General features: G+C 49.2%; 1 protein-coding gene across 8 annotated transcripts in view; it reads left to right on the top strand.

Moving 5' to 3' along the window:
• LOC144173916 (DNA damage-regulated autophagy modulator protein 1-like) overlaps positions 1 to 15435 on the top strand; it is a 66417-nt gene that overhangs the window by 41686 nt on the left and 9296 nt on the right. For 7 of the 8 annotated variants that reach the window (XM_077702247.1, XM_077702244.1, XM_077702243.1 and 4 more), the window contains 3 exons: positions 3248 to 3408; positions 11989 to 12056; positions 12476 to 12648. In XM_077702247.1, coding sequence (XP_077558373.1) covers positions 3278 to 3408; positions 11989 to 12056; positions 12476 to 12648 — 372 coding nt within the window. In that variant the 5' untranslated portion in view covers positions 3248 to 3277. Of the gene's footprint in view, positions 1 to 2640; positions 2919 to 3247; positions 3409 to 11988; positions 12057 to 12475; positions 12649 to 15435 lie in introns of those variants that run through there. The other variant, XM_077702245.1, reaches the window with a different exon arrangement.

Below are 15435 nucleotides of genomic sequence, written 5' to 3'. Positions count from 1 at the left end.
CCGTTTGGCACGGTGCAGCACCACTTCGTTGTTGAGGCCTGCCGTCTTGAGCTGTCCCCTTATCAGACATGCACATCAATTTAATCGCTACCCGCATATGCCGTGATGCGCTCTTTATACCATGCGCCGCACAGCGCCGTAGCTATATAGCACGGAGCAAGAACAAGGTAAGATTGGAAACCACGCTTCAGCCAGGTAACGTCACAAGCACTTCTCTCGTGGGCGAAGAAACGGCGAGGCCGCCTCGATGGGCATTTCACTGCGCAGCTTAGAAAATAATTGTGGTCGCTATCATTTAGCCCATCAGGTGCCGCTATGATCTTCTTCACCGTCGCCGCTCCAAAGCTTTGTAGTCCACGCTGGTTTTCACTGCGACATTATTGCGTCGCTCACTTGCGCTTGGCGCAATGGGCCGTTTCGCCTTCTATATAAGCTATATAGTGAGCCCCGTCTTCTCGCCCCATCTCCCGCTAGCGAGCGTGCCTGGTGCCTGCGTCCGTATGTAAGGGCATGAATAAGAATGCGCGTGGCGGTGCGTCGTGTTGGAGTATAATGCAGCCGGTTGGCGACTTGTTTAACGGGGAAACAGCGGCCGTGCGATACTGCAAAAGCAGCAGCGATCGCATGCTAAGAACTCATTGCTCAAGACAACGAGAAAGCAGTCGGGTAGGAGAAAAGTGCAGGTTTCCGTGTTGACTCAGGTTTGTTTTGGAAAGCAGTGTATACACACAGGTCTCGGACAATTTCCCACGGTAAATGCAGATGCGTTTCTTTCTTTCAACGCTCGCTCAACGCTGTTCGCGCGTGAAGGACATGTTTAAGTGGATAATTATACGTGACCTTTAAAAGGGTAAGAGTCTGCAGTTCCCGTTGTTTCCCGTACCACCGAAATTTGCTACTTGACAGTAGCAGCAGTCTGGCAGCTCCGAAAGAAAGGCGGGAATACGTGGATGCAAAACTCTGCTGGTGGCGGATGTCTTTGTAGCGCAGTTTTGTATGTTTCTTCTGGAACTTTTGTGATTCATTTTGGCTGTTCGACAGGGCATTAATTGCTCACCAAGTCTTTATGAATCACCACTTGTACAAAAAAAAAAAGCAATATGGCTGCGGAAGTATTGAAGATAGGTCAATCTTGAGGTTCAAAAGGTAGTAGTACATGGATGCTTCTAGTAAGCATCGGTAACTAACCGAGAATATTGGTTAATTTGCAAATCTTCAATTCAGCACTAATAAGTGTTAGCTTAGTGGCACTGCCTCTCTGCCTTTGAGTTCGAGTTCGTGGGTTCAATTTTAGGCTGCTGTGCATTTTTTTTTTATCGAGGGCTCAAAAAAGAATACCACCCTCTACCTACGAGATTTAGGCGCATGTTAAACGCCTGCATGGGCTCTTAGCTAATACAGTGGGTCAGCCTTCAGACCACTTGTTTCTTTCACACTTTAAACCGCAATTTTGTATCCTTCAGTCCTTGACTCTCAAATGAGCCTGCATATATATATATTTTAAGTGCTTGTGGGTTCCTGTGGTACACCTAAGTTAACTTCCAGGTAATCAAAGACTTCTAATGGCGAGAGGACTTTAAGTAAAATACGGATTCGCTGAATGCTTGCTTTAGTTTCGTATTATCCACTTTATTGAAATTGAGCGCCCTCGCTAAGTGAAATGCGAGACACGCATCACGCTATGGTCAGAACCCCGCACGTCACATAATCTGCCCCAGATTGGCCGCCAGCGAAACGTTTAATTAACTTCCTTAGTGAATAATCCAACAGAATAAGAATGGGACAGGAATACCCTGTGTGGCATTAGGCTCAAACTTCTTACATGAAGACTGAGCTTGAAATCTGCGAATAAAAACTAAAGACGTCTGCGGCAATGCTAAGGAGCGGTTGCTAAGCCGAAGGTGAATTAATATGACTAAATTAGACAACGCTTTTACAGCCGCTGGCGCTACAATACCAAGGCATTCACCAAGAGGATGTGGCGTGTTGGCAAAATGAGAAAGCAGTTCCTTGACTGTGACATACGTGCGTCAATACGGCTGTTTATTTTTTTTATTTAAGCAAGGCAGGGTGGTCTCTGAGCAAGGGTCAATGAACCGTACACCTTGGGCGAAGGAATTTGGGGGGACTATTAGTACCCTAACCACAGTCGCACCCATAGTTGTAAAACCTGAATGCATCGGTTCTGAACAGGCCTCATATGATCACGTTTTGTTATTGTTTTTTGCAATTCGTCAGTCAAGATGATAGCTAATAACAGCGCTAAAAACACAACAGAAGAATAGGAGCGATCGCAGACAGAGCGCTGTATCATGTTTTGCATGCATGATACCGCATGTTTGTCATGCTGTATCAATAAGGGCGACAGGTATTATGTCTTACCGATTCGCCCAGTCGTCAGCTATCGCGTCAATCGAGCTTCTTTTTCACTTTGTTCTGCCGTTCGTTCGCAAGACAGGCTTTTACGTGCTTTTTATAGCTGTAGCAGACTGGTACGCACTCGTCGCGGGGCGAGCTTGGCTCGGAGTCAAATTCTGCATCGCAGGGTTTGCGATTATGTTTGCGGATAAGATTTCACGATGCGTACAAGTGCCAGTTCCGTTTAGATAACGCTCCCTCCCCGCGCTTGATTGAAAGGCCACCGTCGTGCGCTGCGCCGGCAGTGTTGTGCACACCAGTGACTGAGGTAGAAGTGGGAGACAGCCCTTACTATGACTTTCCGTCGAAGTGCGGCTTTCCTAACGGGTTCCTTTCTGCAAGTGAAGTGCGCTTAATGGCCGCGTCCTTGAGCGTCGTTGGGCGCACGCGGGAACAGATCGTCGCCACGATGTACGACGACGTAAATCTGAGTGAAGGTATTTAGCGCAGGAGGAAGTCTATTTTCGCCTTGAAAAATCGTGGAACTCGACAGCCGCAGCGTAAGTGCATTGGAAACTGAACTTTCGACCCACGAAGCGGGCCTGTGTGCCTGGAAATGCTTTTCCAGACATATCTGCAGCTTAGTTTTATGAGATATTGTGCAGTTGTTTGTTTTGATCAAGGACACGGCAGAAGAATTTAGGTGAAACCGCCTTAAAACGTCGAACATTTTTGCACCAGTTGCTCAATAATGCAAAATAACCACGAGAACGGATATCAGTACAGTGATCATGTCTTTCGTGCAATGCAGTGAAACTCGGTGTGCGATTACCGCGTACACTTCTGGGTGTTTGTGATCTTGATTTGGCTATTTTCGTCGCGCGCGCAGGAAGGGAAGTGCGTGCACGTGGTGAGCGGCATGCAGATCAAGGTGAACAAGCTCCACTGGATGCCATGGCTCTTCGTGTTCACGCTCACGTTCAGCGTCATGATACTCTACGCCTGGAGCGTCCTCGTCGGAGACGTGCCCGTCTTCTTCCCTTACGTCAGGTGAGACATCTGAGGCAGCTCAACACGACTTCGGAGGCTCGATCCCCTGAAGCTGTGGCTGTGATTCTAACGGAAGCGCGAGTCAAAGCGCTGCATACAATGCACTCAGTACTCCTTAAAGAGCCCCGTGCTGCCTACACTAATACGGAGCCAGTCGCTGCGGTACGCTTCAGAGCTGACGTGCTTGCGGCACGCAAGCACATTAAAGGGACCCCAAGCACGAAAGGCGCCCTTGATTTACTCGAAGTATTACGTGTTTTGCATACTCTCTCCCCCGGTGCGTATCGAAATGGAAGCGACGCTGCATCCCTCCATTTCAATAATTTCCAATAGAACGCGCATGCTGATTTTCTCCGTAGAGTTTCATACAATAACTGGAGAGGAATCTGGCGCTTCGATCGTCCGCCGCGGTGAGCGTGATGAGTAGTTCTGGATTGGGATTGGCGCTCGATGGCTTGCGGAAATTGTAATGAATTGGATCGTGCAGCCAGTTTCGTTTTCGTTTTGGACTTGCATGAACGCATTTGCCTATGATGGAAGAAGCGTTCAAAAATACGTTTCTCCTTGATGTGAATACCGCACGAGCACTCACGCCGCCCTGGATAGAAATGTTTTATAACCAGAGTTGCGAATAGGGTGGGTTATCAATTAATTGCCGGCACAGCGAGCACGAAACACAAATGACGATGCTGTATGCAGAGAAGTTGCCTGCGAATTAGGAATTGCGGCGTTGCTCATTCGGCAGAGCAATGTATTTTCTAAAGCTGACGACGGTTACGAACTGCTTGGAACAGCCCCACTTTTCGTGCGAACGCCGGCTTCTACGGCGTAGACCCACCAGTACCGGCGGTTGATAGGAACGCAGCTTGATGAATGACACTAATTCAGGTTAGAATAACTTCTCCAGGGGTATTCGGTTTCTTTTTTTATAAGAGGGAAAGACTTTTCTTAATAGGAAAAGCCACAAGCGCCGAAACTTTTACAAATAGTTTTAAAGAAGTCCGCGTCCCCCGGTAGTTGGCGGCAAATAGCAAACCTACTCCGCAAACGTTCCCGGCTTCGCGCCTGCTTTTTATTTAAACGCGCTGTTTTATTCCGTGAAAAAACAGTTTTTGGTAACTAAATTTTTTGTTTGCCATGTAATTTGTAAACATCGAACTGGGCAAAAGAGCTTTTTGTCAAAAAACATAATTTTGCGCAGCCACAGGCCTGTTTCGATCCTACACAATCCGGTTCCAGAACTACCGATAATTCCCATCGAAGCGTAAGTGCCGCTTCGGAGTTTGCGTTGACACTAGCGCCAGTTTCCACTCTTGTTATTATTGTATGAAACGCCATAGATTTTCTCCTCGCCCTCACCCCAAGTCGTGACATCGTGAAGTTTATCGACGTAAATGAGCACCGAAGAGAGTCCTATTAATGGCGGAATCCCTTTATCAGGTCGTTGAAGTTCAGGGCGCTGTGTTCATTCTCCGGCTTTTTTTTTTTCGTTTATATTGCACTCAGCACGCTTTTTTTTTTTCAAGAAGAGGACAGGCTCAAAAGAAGCATTTTTTTTTTGTCCTGGCGCCTTGGTGACGCCTCTGTGAGGACACATGCGCTAGGCCGAATGATGCTGATTGCCTGTAGGGTTTAACGAGCCGACACAACGCAGGCGATGAGGCGCTCCGTAGTGGAGGGTTCCAGATTAATTTTGATCACTTGGGGATCTTTAACGTGCGCCGAAATATCGTACACGCCAACGTTTTTCCTTTTCGCCTCCATCAGAAAAGCGGCCGCCACGGCGGGAATCGAACCCGCGACCTCGTGCACCGAATGATGCTATTCGTCAGGTTGCGGGCATACGTGTACACACAAATTGTTTCTGTGGCGCAGTTCGGCATGCATATGCAAGCAGCTCTCGATATTAGTAGTCACTGAGGCGGGTGCAAGAAATTCCGCCGCAGTGTTGCGGGGTGTTTATTTCTTCTTTTGTAGCTGCAGTTTTAATCAAAAGGAGCTATTTATATTTTGGCCAAATTTGGACATTTGCTAGTGATGTCGAACATTTGTTGCCAATCTGGGACGTTTACATTTCGTCTTCATTTGCCCTCAATCTGCGGCTGTCAAGTTTGAGTGGAGGGTCAAGTGCTACTATCGCGGGAAAAGATTAAAAATTATGAACGCGAATAAACCCTACGCCTTAGATCGACTTCGCTGAAACTTCGATTTTTTAAAACAGAATTCTTTCGTCTCGTCTGTCTTGTTCGGGCAAGCATATAGTTGCCCCAGACATATCTCTGTAGGCTACCGTAGAGTCTGTGAACCTTTTTAATATTGTATTGGCGGGATATTTCTATTCATCGGCATATATGCTCGCCGAAGAAATTTTTTTTATGTAAACATTAGTTGGGGCAGTGAATTCCGAAATCCATCAGTGTGCGTAATCGCATTTGGTAAATTTGTAATTTAAATGTTTTTTGTAACGAAGCGTACACATGCCGGTAAGATGGAAATTAAGAGAGCAAGCAGAGCGAATCGGGTCATTCTGCTATGGACGAAAAAACACTTTGGGCGTTGGTGAAATGACTTTCGAAATGGCTTACCGTTCACAGCTGCAGTTGACGTTCGTGAGACTAGCCTGTCAACGCTTCTCAGAGCCCAACCTCCTTCCTCGTTCATGATTCCGCCTTTCACCGTAGTTGAGGCATGCCAGCGCACGACTGCCGATAAGGCACGCACGTATCCGACTCATGAGGGGTCGACGCAAACGTCTGCGCGTTCCAAGTTCCCCGCACGCATGGTCCGCGCAGCAATACTGATCACACAGACGACACATTCCATACGACCAAAATATAATGGGGAAACGAAGAACTTGTGGCACGCCCGTGTGAATCTCGCAATGAATGCCCTTTTGTGGAAGCGATTGTTGGAATTTTTTAACTCTGCTTGGCGCTCACATTCTTTGTTGGCGAATCAGTAGGTGAGCTACCGGAGGAGTGTTTGTTCAGGCCCACTTTTGATTGCCGATAAAGGCTACGCGATAACAATGTCGTGCTCACGGGCAGATGCGCACTAAAACAGGCTGGGTGAGAACATGTCAGCGCAAGCGTGTAACAACCACGTTCTTTCAACCGTTTCGTATGCACCCTATAAATGCTAATGAATTTGATTGATTGATTGTAGGGTTTAATGCGCCGACGCAACGCAGGCGATGAGGCGCGCCGTAGTGGATGCCTCCGGATTATTTTGACCAACTGGGGATCTTTAACGTGCGCCGAAATCTCGTACACACGATCGTTTTTGCTTTTCGCCTCCATCAGAAAAGCGGCCGCCGTGGCCGGGAATCGAATCCGCGACCTCGTGCTCAGCAGCGCAACGCCTTAGCCGCTGAACTAATGAATGTCGAAATGCTTGTGTGCTTTACTTGAACGGAAGTATTTAAAGGGACAGACAACCGATTTTTGTCGAGTGTATGCTCTTTATCCCAAATGAAAGGGCATCCCTTAAAGCACCTTAACGAGAAACGGTTTTGCTGATAAAGCATTACAACTTTCCAAATCGAAATTTTTAGATCTACGAGCCGTATGTGTCCCTCCCAAAAATAATGCTGGCAAGCATTACATACAGTAGCGCGGCAACATACTTTTGTCTGTATGCGAGATGAAAAGTGATATTTAAAAACTTGTCCCCAGCTAAAAAAAAGGTGAGAAACGCAGCCTTCCTTATTCCCTTATGTGTTTTTTTTTTAATTCAACAGTCTATTTTGCACGAATGCGCCATCTGTTGGGATGGATGATAGGTAGAATCTGGCTTCACGTTGTGGAGATCGGCAGTTCGATTCTCCCCGGGTGCGTCCTGTTTTTGTTGTTGTTGTTGTTGTTTTAAGCTGCCGTTCGCATATTTCAAAACTTAAATCAAATATTTAGGCAGAATAAATGCCCCTGACTAAGGCAGAATCGTCAAAGCTCCTTCACTGGGTCTGTTTACTGAACGCTGTCGTTCATTCTGGGTATGGAGGCTTAGTTAGACACACTGAGGGCAACCCAGTGACGGCGGGCGGCGTGTCTGTAAAATTTTCAAAATAATGTTTGGAAATACATATACGATCTCAGCTTATACAAATATTTGTGTTCAAAGGTTTCAAATAGTGAATAAGCGTTTCAGCAGTCACAGTAGCTGCTAGGTTTGCAGGTCACGTGACTGGGACACGTATTGCAGTGCCAAGTTTCTACACTACGAACCGCCACCATTTCGTGCCAAATTAAAATTATTTCCGCCAATTTGTTTATAAATTGCTTCTGCTTATCCGCATATATATAACACTGGCTTTTATTCGGTATAGAGAAGATATACTCGACAAAAATCGGTTGTCTGTCCCTTTAAGGGGATGCACAGCGCAACGCAAGACGAAGGACGGTAAGGATGCACAAGGACAAAGCGCCCTTCGTACCACGTTTCCCTGTACATCTCCTTAAATATACCCGACCAACTAGCCCGACATCGTGACCCTTACTGGGCTAAAGCGCCGTCATTTTCCTATTGAGCTTGCCGTGTTGCAGGCAGGAGAGAACACAAACGTAGATTTTACGTTGCGAAACGGTCTCATTCTGACAAGGTCGTGTTTGGTCGCTTCAAAATGTCGCTAGCAGTCGCAGCATCACGTCCTTATCGTTGTTTGAGTTGCGCAATCCTTCTTTCTACGTTCATCGATTATCTTGTAGCTACTTCAAGATAAAACAACCACCGCGCACTAAGCGCTCGTGCAGTTGGCGCATAGCATTCCGTTCAGCGACATGACCATGACATATATTTTTACCCGTGATATCTGCAAGGAGTCAAGGACGACATAGCACTGAATCCGTAGCTGGGGGCACGTAGTAGTGGAGGGCAGGAAAGTCAGCGCCCCGGACTGCGAACCCTCATGCCTTTTCAGGGGAGGCGCATAATCATTTGTTCTGTGGCAACCGGGCACCGAACGCGCCCTAAGCTGATAGTGCACCGCGATGACGCCCGCTTGACAGCTTGCGCGAATTTATGTTTGAGTTCAACGCGAAAGGTCGGGCCGTTGCTTTCAAGGAACTTCGACTGCCGTGGTAAGCGTCAAAGTCCTCCCGCCGTAGGTGTGGATGAGGCGATCGTTGTTTTGTGCCGGCCAGTTGGGTGCCCCATAACTGAGCTCCTCAGTAGGCGCTTTAAAATTGGACCCTTTCCACTCAATCGTTACCTAGAGAGAGGGAAGGGTGAACGCCAAGCAGGCCAGACTACGACGCCGACTTACCCGCCGCGGTGGCTCAGTGGCTAAGGCGTTGCGCTGCTGAGCACGAGGTCGCGGGTTCGATTCCCGGCCGCGGCGGCCGCTTTTCTGATGGAGGCGAAAAGCAAAAACGCCCGTGTGTACGAGATTTCGGCGCACGTTAAAGATCCCCAGGTGGTCAAAATTAATCCGGAGCCCTCCACTACGGCGCGCCTCATCGCCTGCGTTGCGTCGGCGCGTTAAACCCTACAATCAATCAATCAACGACGCCGACTTCCAACTGGGCAGCGGTGTAACAACGAGGTCAGCAAGCTGGACAACATTTAATTCCCTCCCACAACTACATCCACTGCTACCAGAAATGTCCTCGTACCAGCTGAACGCCTAAAATTACCGTGCTTTATCTGAGGCCAAGTCTTCTCAAAAGTCTTTATTTTGCTTCCTTTCGAACATATCGGCGTCTTCGCAAGTGATAATAGCACCAGCTTTAACTGTCCGAACACGAAATAATTGAAGCTTGCTTATTTGTTTTTCTCTATCGAATTGTCCATCAGTAGTTCGCGCAAGAAGAAAAGTACGCACTATTCTGAGACGTTGTATCCACCGAGGAAACTCGCGGGGTCAGCTTTGCCCATTAGAGCTCGCAGCATGACTCATTCGCGGGAATCCATTCTTATTTTCTTCACAGTCTTGCGCAGGCGCTGATTTCTCATTCATTCACACCTGTCGCATTGTGAAGGCGCTAGAGAGCTTGCTTTGTGAATACAACTTGCAACTGTCTTTTGTAGAGGTTCGAGAACTTATGCGGCCAGACTTGTGGAAACAAACGCCCCATCAAGCTCTCGTGACATTCCTGCAAGGAAAAGTTTCGTAGGCCATCCGAGGAGGAAGTTGCGATTATCTGACAATAACAGGGATACACGCCGTTTTTCTTGCCGTGAAGGAAAGAATAAGCACCAGGGTCGCTCTTGAAGGCCAAGTCAAAGCGAATGCGATCTTTATCCAGGTCAGTTGCGAAGGCCGAAGGACTCACGTGAGCCTGATAACAAGCAGCGGGCGCGCTCAGTCGGAGGCTATGCGGCTCACTTAGTGCTACTCCTCGGATTAATTTCGGTTATTTTTGGCTTAACAGGTCGTGGTTGTGTTAAGGGTGTTTACGCATATACGATTAGCGAAGAAATTCATACTGCACGCAAATTTAGAGCCGTTCCCCCTGTGAATGAAGTGGTAGTGCGAGACCTAACAAATAGATAAACTGCAGATTCCGGTTTTTGCATGGTGCAAGGCGGTGGCAGGGATACCCAAGCTGTCGGGTAGGTTTGGCAAGGCGTTGGCGCGATTATCCGTTTCCCGTTTTTCTACAACGCGCTAGAGTGAACAGGAGGTCGCGGGTTCGACTGTTGGCCTCGGCGGCTGTTTTCATTTTTCTGGCAAATTCGGCAAATAAACACTCCGTGTGCACGATATTTCTGCACAAGTAAATACCCCAATGTGGAATAAATCAACCTACGGCTCAGATGTTGTTTCGATGCCTGCAGACCCAACTTTGAAGTTTGTTACAGTGAACGTATATGTTATGCACACAGGAGTTCTTGTTTGCTGAGCATGTTTTGACTCGGTTATCAACGATGGAAGCAAACATACAGTTCACTTTTTTTCTATCAGTACCGTTGGGCGGACGTGGATCCCGACACGTATGCTGCAACGAGTTCCTCGCCCTATCTACGTATAACTCGGAGCATGCGAAAACGCGAAGCCTAATCTTGTTATCAGTGTTGCCTGAAACTTGGCTCTTGCGTCAAGGCTTTGTTTTTTGCTATCGATCTTGTGTCACCGGCGCTATTGTTAGCACAGGGTGAAACACTGCAGCAGGACCTCGGCAAGCTACGTGTCATCTCAGTCCTTCGCTGTTTACGTTATAGTAAACCAGCTTAGAAAAAAACAACCCTAGTCTAATTATCAGATAAAAATAACAACGATTCCGGCGTTTATTACATAACAAATTACAACTCAGGTACTGTTTGCTGCATAAATTAAACGGTACGAGGTTTGGGACGATTCGCGTGAGTACTTGCTGTCCATGGGCCAACAAAAAGAAACCGATTTATTTCCTATGGGTGGCCTTACGGGTTGATGGCACTCAGTGTTTACATGCACAGAGAACCAGGGAACATCAAGCGACTCAATGTGTAATGCTCCCTGTGGTAGGACTCCGGAACGTTAAGCTTAACGCTAGTTCAGCCTGGTATTGCCTACTCCATTTGTTGTGGCCGCGTATTTTTAGTTCTGTTTTTCTTTACTTGTAACAATGAGGCAGCGGGCCCACTTTCTACGCTCCTTTCTACCCTTTTAAACTTATGATTACAGATAAAATTGAAATACTGAATCAAATTAGGTCCTTATGTAACTTGAATTTCTTAAAATTGCGGAGGATTGCGGAACCCCCAGCTTGTGCTTCCTATCTACCAGGAAATAGGAAAACAAGAACGTGTAAACTTCAATTATAGACTTTGTGGATGCTTCCCTAGTACAGACAGTCTTGGAGCCTGGCCACCGTCCGAACCAGAACGGTCAGGTGTTCTTGACCCCGAAGCGCGGAGTTGGTCAGGCTGCTGTTCCACTGCTCATAATTGGGATTTTGGAGTGGATAAAGTTGATGTGCATTGACATTCCCAGACTATATTGTGGCCCGTGCTGCACAGAACATCCACGCTGCTGTTAGCGCTCTCGGGGAAAGGAAATGAAGGTGTGGGCCACACGGCACATGCCTTCACCTAGTGGGAGCTAAATGTGTGGCCTCCTTTAACTAGGCGATGTTATGGCGCATTGATCCAAAGCGTCTCTTTAGCTTTGCTGTATACATAAGGGTGGCCGTTTTGGCTCCGTGGCTTCTTTATTAGGTACTCAGGGTACGATCGCGCGTGTGGTGACGTGCACTGACTTGCTCCCCTTCGAGGGTGCGTGGCCCGAAGACCAAATTGAAGGCCGGCATAATGTCAAGCTTGGATTTGTTGAAGGCTTGGTAGGAGGCTCTGACTTCTTGGAGTCGACGGCATGCCTCTCGGGATTGAGGGGAAATCGTGGCCGGTTCAGCATCGCCGTAGTGGCTGCTCGAGTTGCGGCTGTTTTTTCGACTGTATACCGTTCAATTGGAAAGTTTTCTGTTTCTGTTTAGGCAAGTTATTACTTCTGTGCTGGAAAGTGTATAGTTGAAACCTCTGTGTTGCTTGCCAGTTGAGTTGCAATGCTGGCTGCACTGATTTACCAACCTTATAACTCCTTTTGGACCGTTATACCGTGATGCTTTAGCCTCGTTTTAATGATTTGGTTGCGCTTCATTGCAGTGATACCGGTGGGAATGCTCCTCAAAGTGCAGTGTTTGGGCTCGCCCTCATCGCATGTATTATAGCAGGTAAGGCCCCCATTCGTGCGTGTGTACTACACTACTAGGTTTCCCTATCTTACGTGGCACCCTGTTATGGCATAAAGACATTTCGGCTAAAACAAATATTCATTTGTAAACGCGCGCATATCCACTCGTTCCCGCCGTCGTCAGTCATGACTTTGCTTGAGCCGGTGTGGAGTGCAACCATTATTGAAATAGGTTTTAGTGGTGGGGCGATGGAAGGCGGCGACATGCAGTTCTTAAAATACATATCGTCTTTAGAAAGCAAACATCTCAGGCAGGATTGAACCCACGATTCATTTAAATACAGGGAATGAGCGTATTGCATGGTGTATGTGTGTGGGCATGTGGGCATGTATGTATGGGCTTGAAAGCATGGCTGCGTGTGAAGCGTGTCACAGATCCAAACTCACGTGTACCCGCAGGCATCACGCCGATCCTGGTGAAGTTCTTCGCGGTCCGCGCGGTGGACTGCAAGCGCAAGAAGTTCATCACCCTGCTCAACTACCTGTCCCTAATAAGCGGTTTGCTGAGCGGCGTCGGCATAGCCATGGTGGCCACTAACCCCATGAACCACTTGCGCCGGGATGGAACCTGGGTGAGTAGAAGGCGGCGACACACGGAGTGCACGGCATTCGTTTCAGTCCCAAAGCGTCCAAACGGCCTCTTCATAAGCCGACTTCAAAACACACGTGGCTCCGAAATGTTCCGCAGCTCGTGCTTCGCCCTACTAAAATACAAGAAAAGGAGCTGCTAGGTAACACAAGCGTAGATGTCCTCTGGAAATCGAATCAGGACCGCCGACAGGCAGGGTGTCAAGATTCGGCCGAGCCGGCATCCAGAAAAAGCCACCCCCCCCCCCCCCCCCGAAAAAAAAAAACAAGCCCAAAACAAGCAATACAAGAGTTCGATAAAGGCTCAGACGACGACGACGAGGCAACGGTTTGTTGGCATTCCCCGCCTACTATTTTCGTCTAAACAAGCTTCAATCCTTTGCTGCATCACTCCTGCTCTTTCCTAGCGCCCCTGCAATCCTGCTGGCACCGATACGTCACAGCGGCAAGGTCAAGGATGACCCCGCGGGGCCGTCCGCGAGCTCGAATCCTTACCCTCGGCCGCTAAGCTTAGCCCAGCAGCATCTGAGCTGCTTGCGACCAAGACATGGCCCTGCCATGTCGCACGTGTTGGAGCAGCGACCATCGACTGCAACATCGCAGCTTCCAGGAGCATCTGCTGCTGGCACCACTGATGACTTTCCGCCACTAATGGAGGTAACCGCCGAGCCGTCATCGAAGCGATCTGCAGACGAGCCACATACTGGTGTTCCAGCGGGAGAGTCTGCGCCGCCTGCTGCGAAACGGGCTTGTGCCGCTGGTGACACCCAGCAATCTGCTTCGACTCCAGCTCTCGCGAAAGCTCCTGCAATGACCACTACACTCCTGATCTCTTTGCCAAAAGCCAGGTACAAAGTTTCCATCAAGCCTCGGCAGCATTTTGACATCCTGAATCTCCCCACGAAGGCTTTGCAGAAATTTCTTGATGACAACCTCGGGGCCACTGGATTCACGGGATACGCTTATCACCGAGCTACGAACACTGTCCGTGTGGGTTACGCCTCCGAACGCAGTGACCCAGTTGTGCTCTCTGTAGCACATAGCGCTTCAGGAGACGAACTCTCCCCCTCGTCTGCCTCAATTTACGGCATACGCGGAGCCGTCGATTCCTGATCAACGGTGCAGCTCAACTTGTACTCCTCCGGGCAAGGCGGCCATTGAAGTTCTAACTCGGTTTCCTCAAACCCCTATCCCTCTAAACTCGTGGTATATAGCCTGGCAGGAAGTGGTGGCGGTAAAGCTGCAGCTTCCGCGTTATGCGGTTATCCTGGTGTCGTGTTACGTGCGCCCTTACAGTGGTCGGGCTCCCCGCCTGCGGCTGGGTTGGCTTACCCAACAACGGCGCGCTCACCCTGGCTGCCCCATTCTTGTAGCGGGGGACTTCAATGCTCCCCACTGCGACTGGGGATACCCTGCCTCAAGTGAGCGTGGTCGAGTGGTCCTGGAGCACTTCACCGATGGCTGCATTACACTGCTGAATGATATTACTGGCCCGACATACCGTTGTACCCACGCCCGGATGCCCCCATACTCACCTGACTTGTCGTGGTGGCTGGGTACACAACAATCTCCTGGCAACGCGAGGTGGACTGCTGGGGCAGCGACCGCCACCCAATTCGCCTCGGGCTTATTCCGGAATCAACGGGTCGCCTTCGTCGCTGTTGCACAGTGGTGAACTGGGGTATCTTCCAATCCACCCTCAACACTTCCCTCTCAGCGTCTATCCCGGACCCCATCGATCTGCTTCGCCGTGTCCTCACGGAGGCCTCCTAGCATACGTGGGTGGAGGAGTCCCACCCTGAGCCTGATCTCCGGCTCCTGCAGCTCTGGGCCAAACGTAAGCAAGCCGAAGTAATTGCCACCCCGGGACCCTTCGTCGATTCCTGCCAGGCTCCAGTTTCAGCGCCTTACCGCTGCTGCCAGACGGCATGAGAAAAGGCTGTCCAGGCAGCGGTGGCTTGACTGGTGCGCCTCTCTCGGTGCGTCATCTTCAACGGCGTCCGTCTGGCGTACTTTTCGTGCCATGGAATCTGGCAGTCGCCCTCCGGAAGCAGCAGCCAGCGCTTGCATTGCATCCAACAAGGATCCGGCACAGTTCGCCCCCGACGTTGCCCGGGCCTTGTTTCCAGCCTTTGATGCTGTGCCAGTGGCAAACCCGGTTCCATTCACTCTGCCGAACAGTGTGAGCTTACAGCCAACTTGCTAAGCCATTTCCGGAATCCAGTCACCGTTTACAATGGCTGAATTCTTGGCCGCAATCGATCAAGCTAAACTAAAGACGGCTCCGGGTCCCGACTGCATTACTTACGAGGTGTACAAAAATATTGACGAGCCAGCTCTCACGATGCTTCTGGACTCCTTAAATCACGTGTGGATCTCTGGTAAACTCCCTGAATCGTGGCTTCGGGCGGATATTTTCCCCATCCCAAGGCCCCTGAAATCGCCACATGAACTTCGTAACTTGCGCCCAATCGCCTTGACATCTACTCTGTGCAAGCTGTTGCGTGCAAGCGGATGCTTGCCACGCGTCTTCTGTGGTGGCTTGATACTTTTCAGTGGTATCACCCGGCGCAAATCGGATTCAGGCCTTATTTTGGTACTGAGGATGGCTTGGAATACCTGTCATGTATTGTTTTGGTGGGAAGCCGTTCTCGCCGTGTGAGGACTGTGCCAGCTATGGACTTATGCAAGGCGTATGACAATTTTACCTATCCGCCGCGCCACGCGTGCTTTACTTCCCCCGCATGGAACTGACCTCCCCAGTGGGCTCG

This window comes from Haemaphysalis longicornis, unplaced genomic scaffold, assembly GCF_048455015.1.
Source record: "Haemaphysalis longicornis isolate Haplotype H1 unplaced genomic scaffold, Haemaphysalis longicornis Haplotype H1 scaffold_3, whole genome shotgun sequence".
In the NCBI taxonomy this organism is placed as follows: domain Eukaryota; kingdom Metazoa; phylum Arthropoda; class Arachnida; order Ixodida; family Ixodidae; genus Haemaphysalis; species Haemaphysalis longicornis.
Note: the sequence above shows the minus strand (reverse complement) of the source record. Positions and strands in the feature narration are given on the sequence as shown.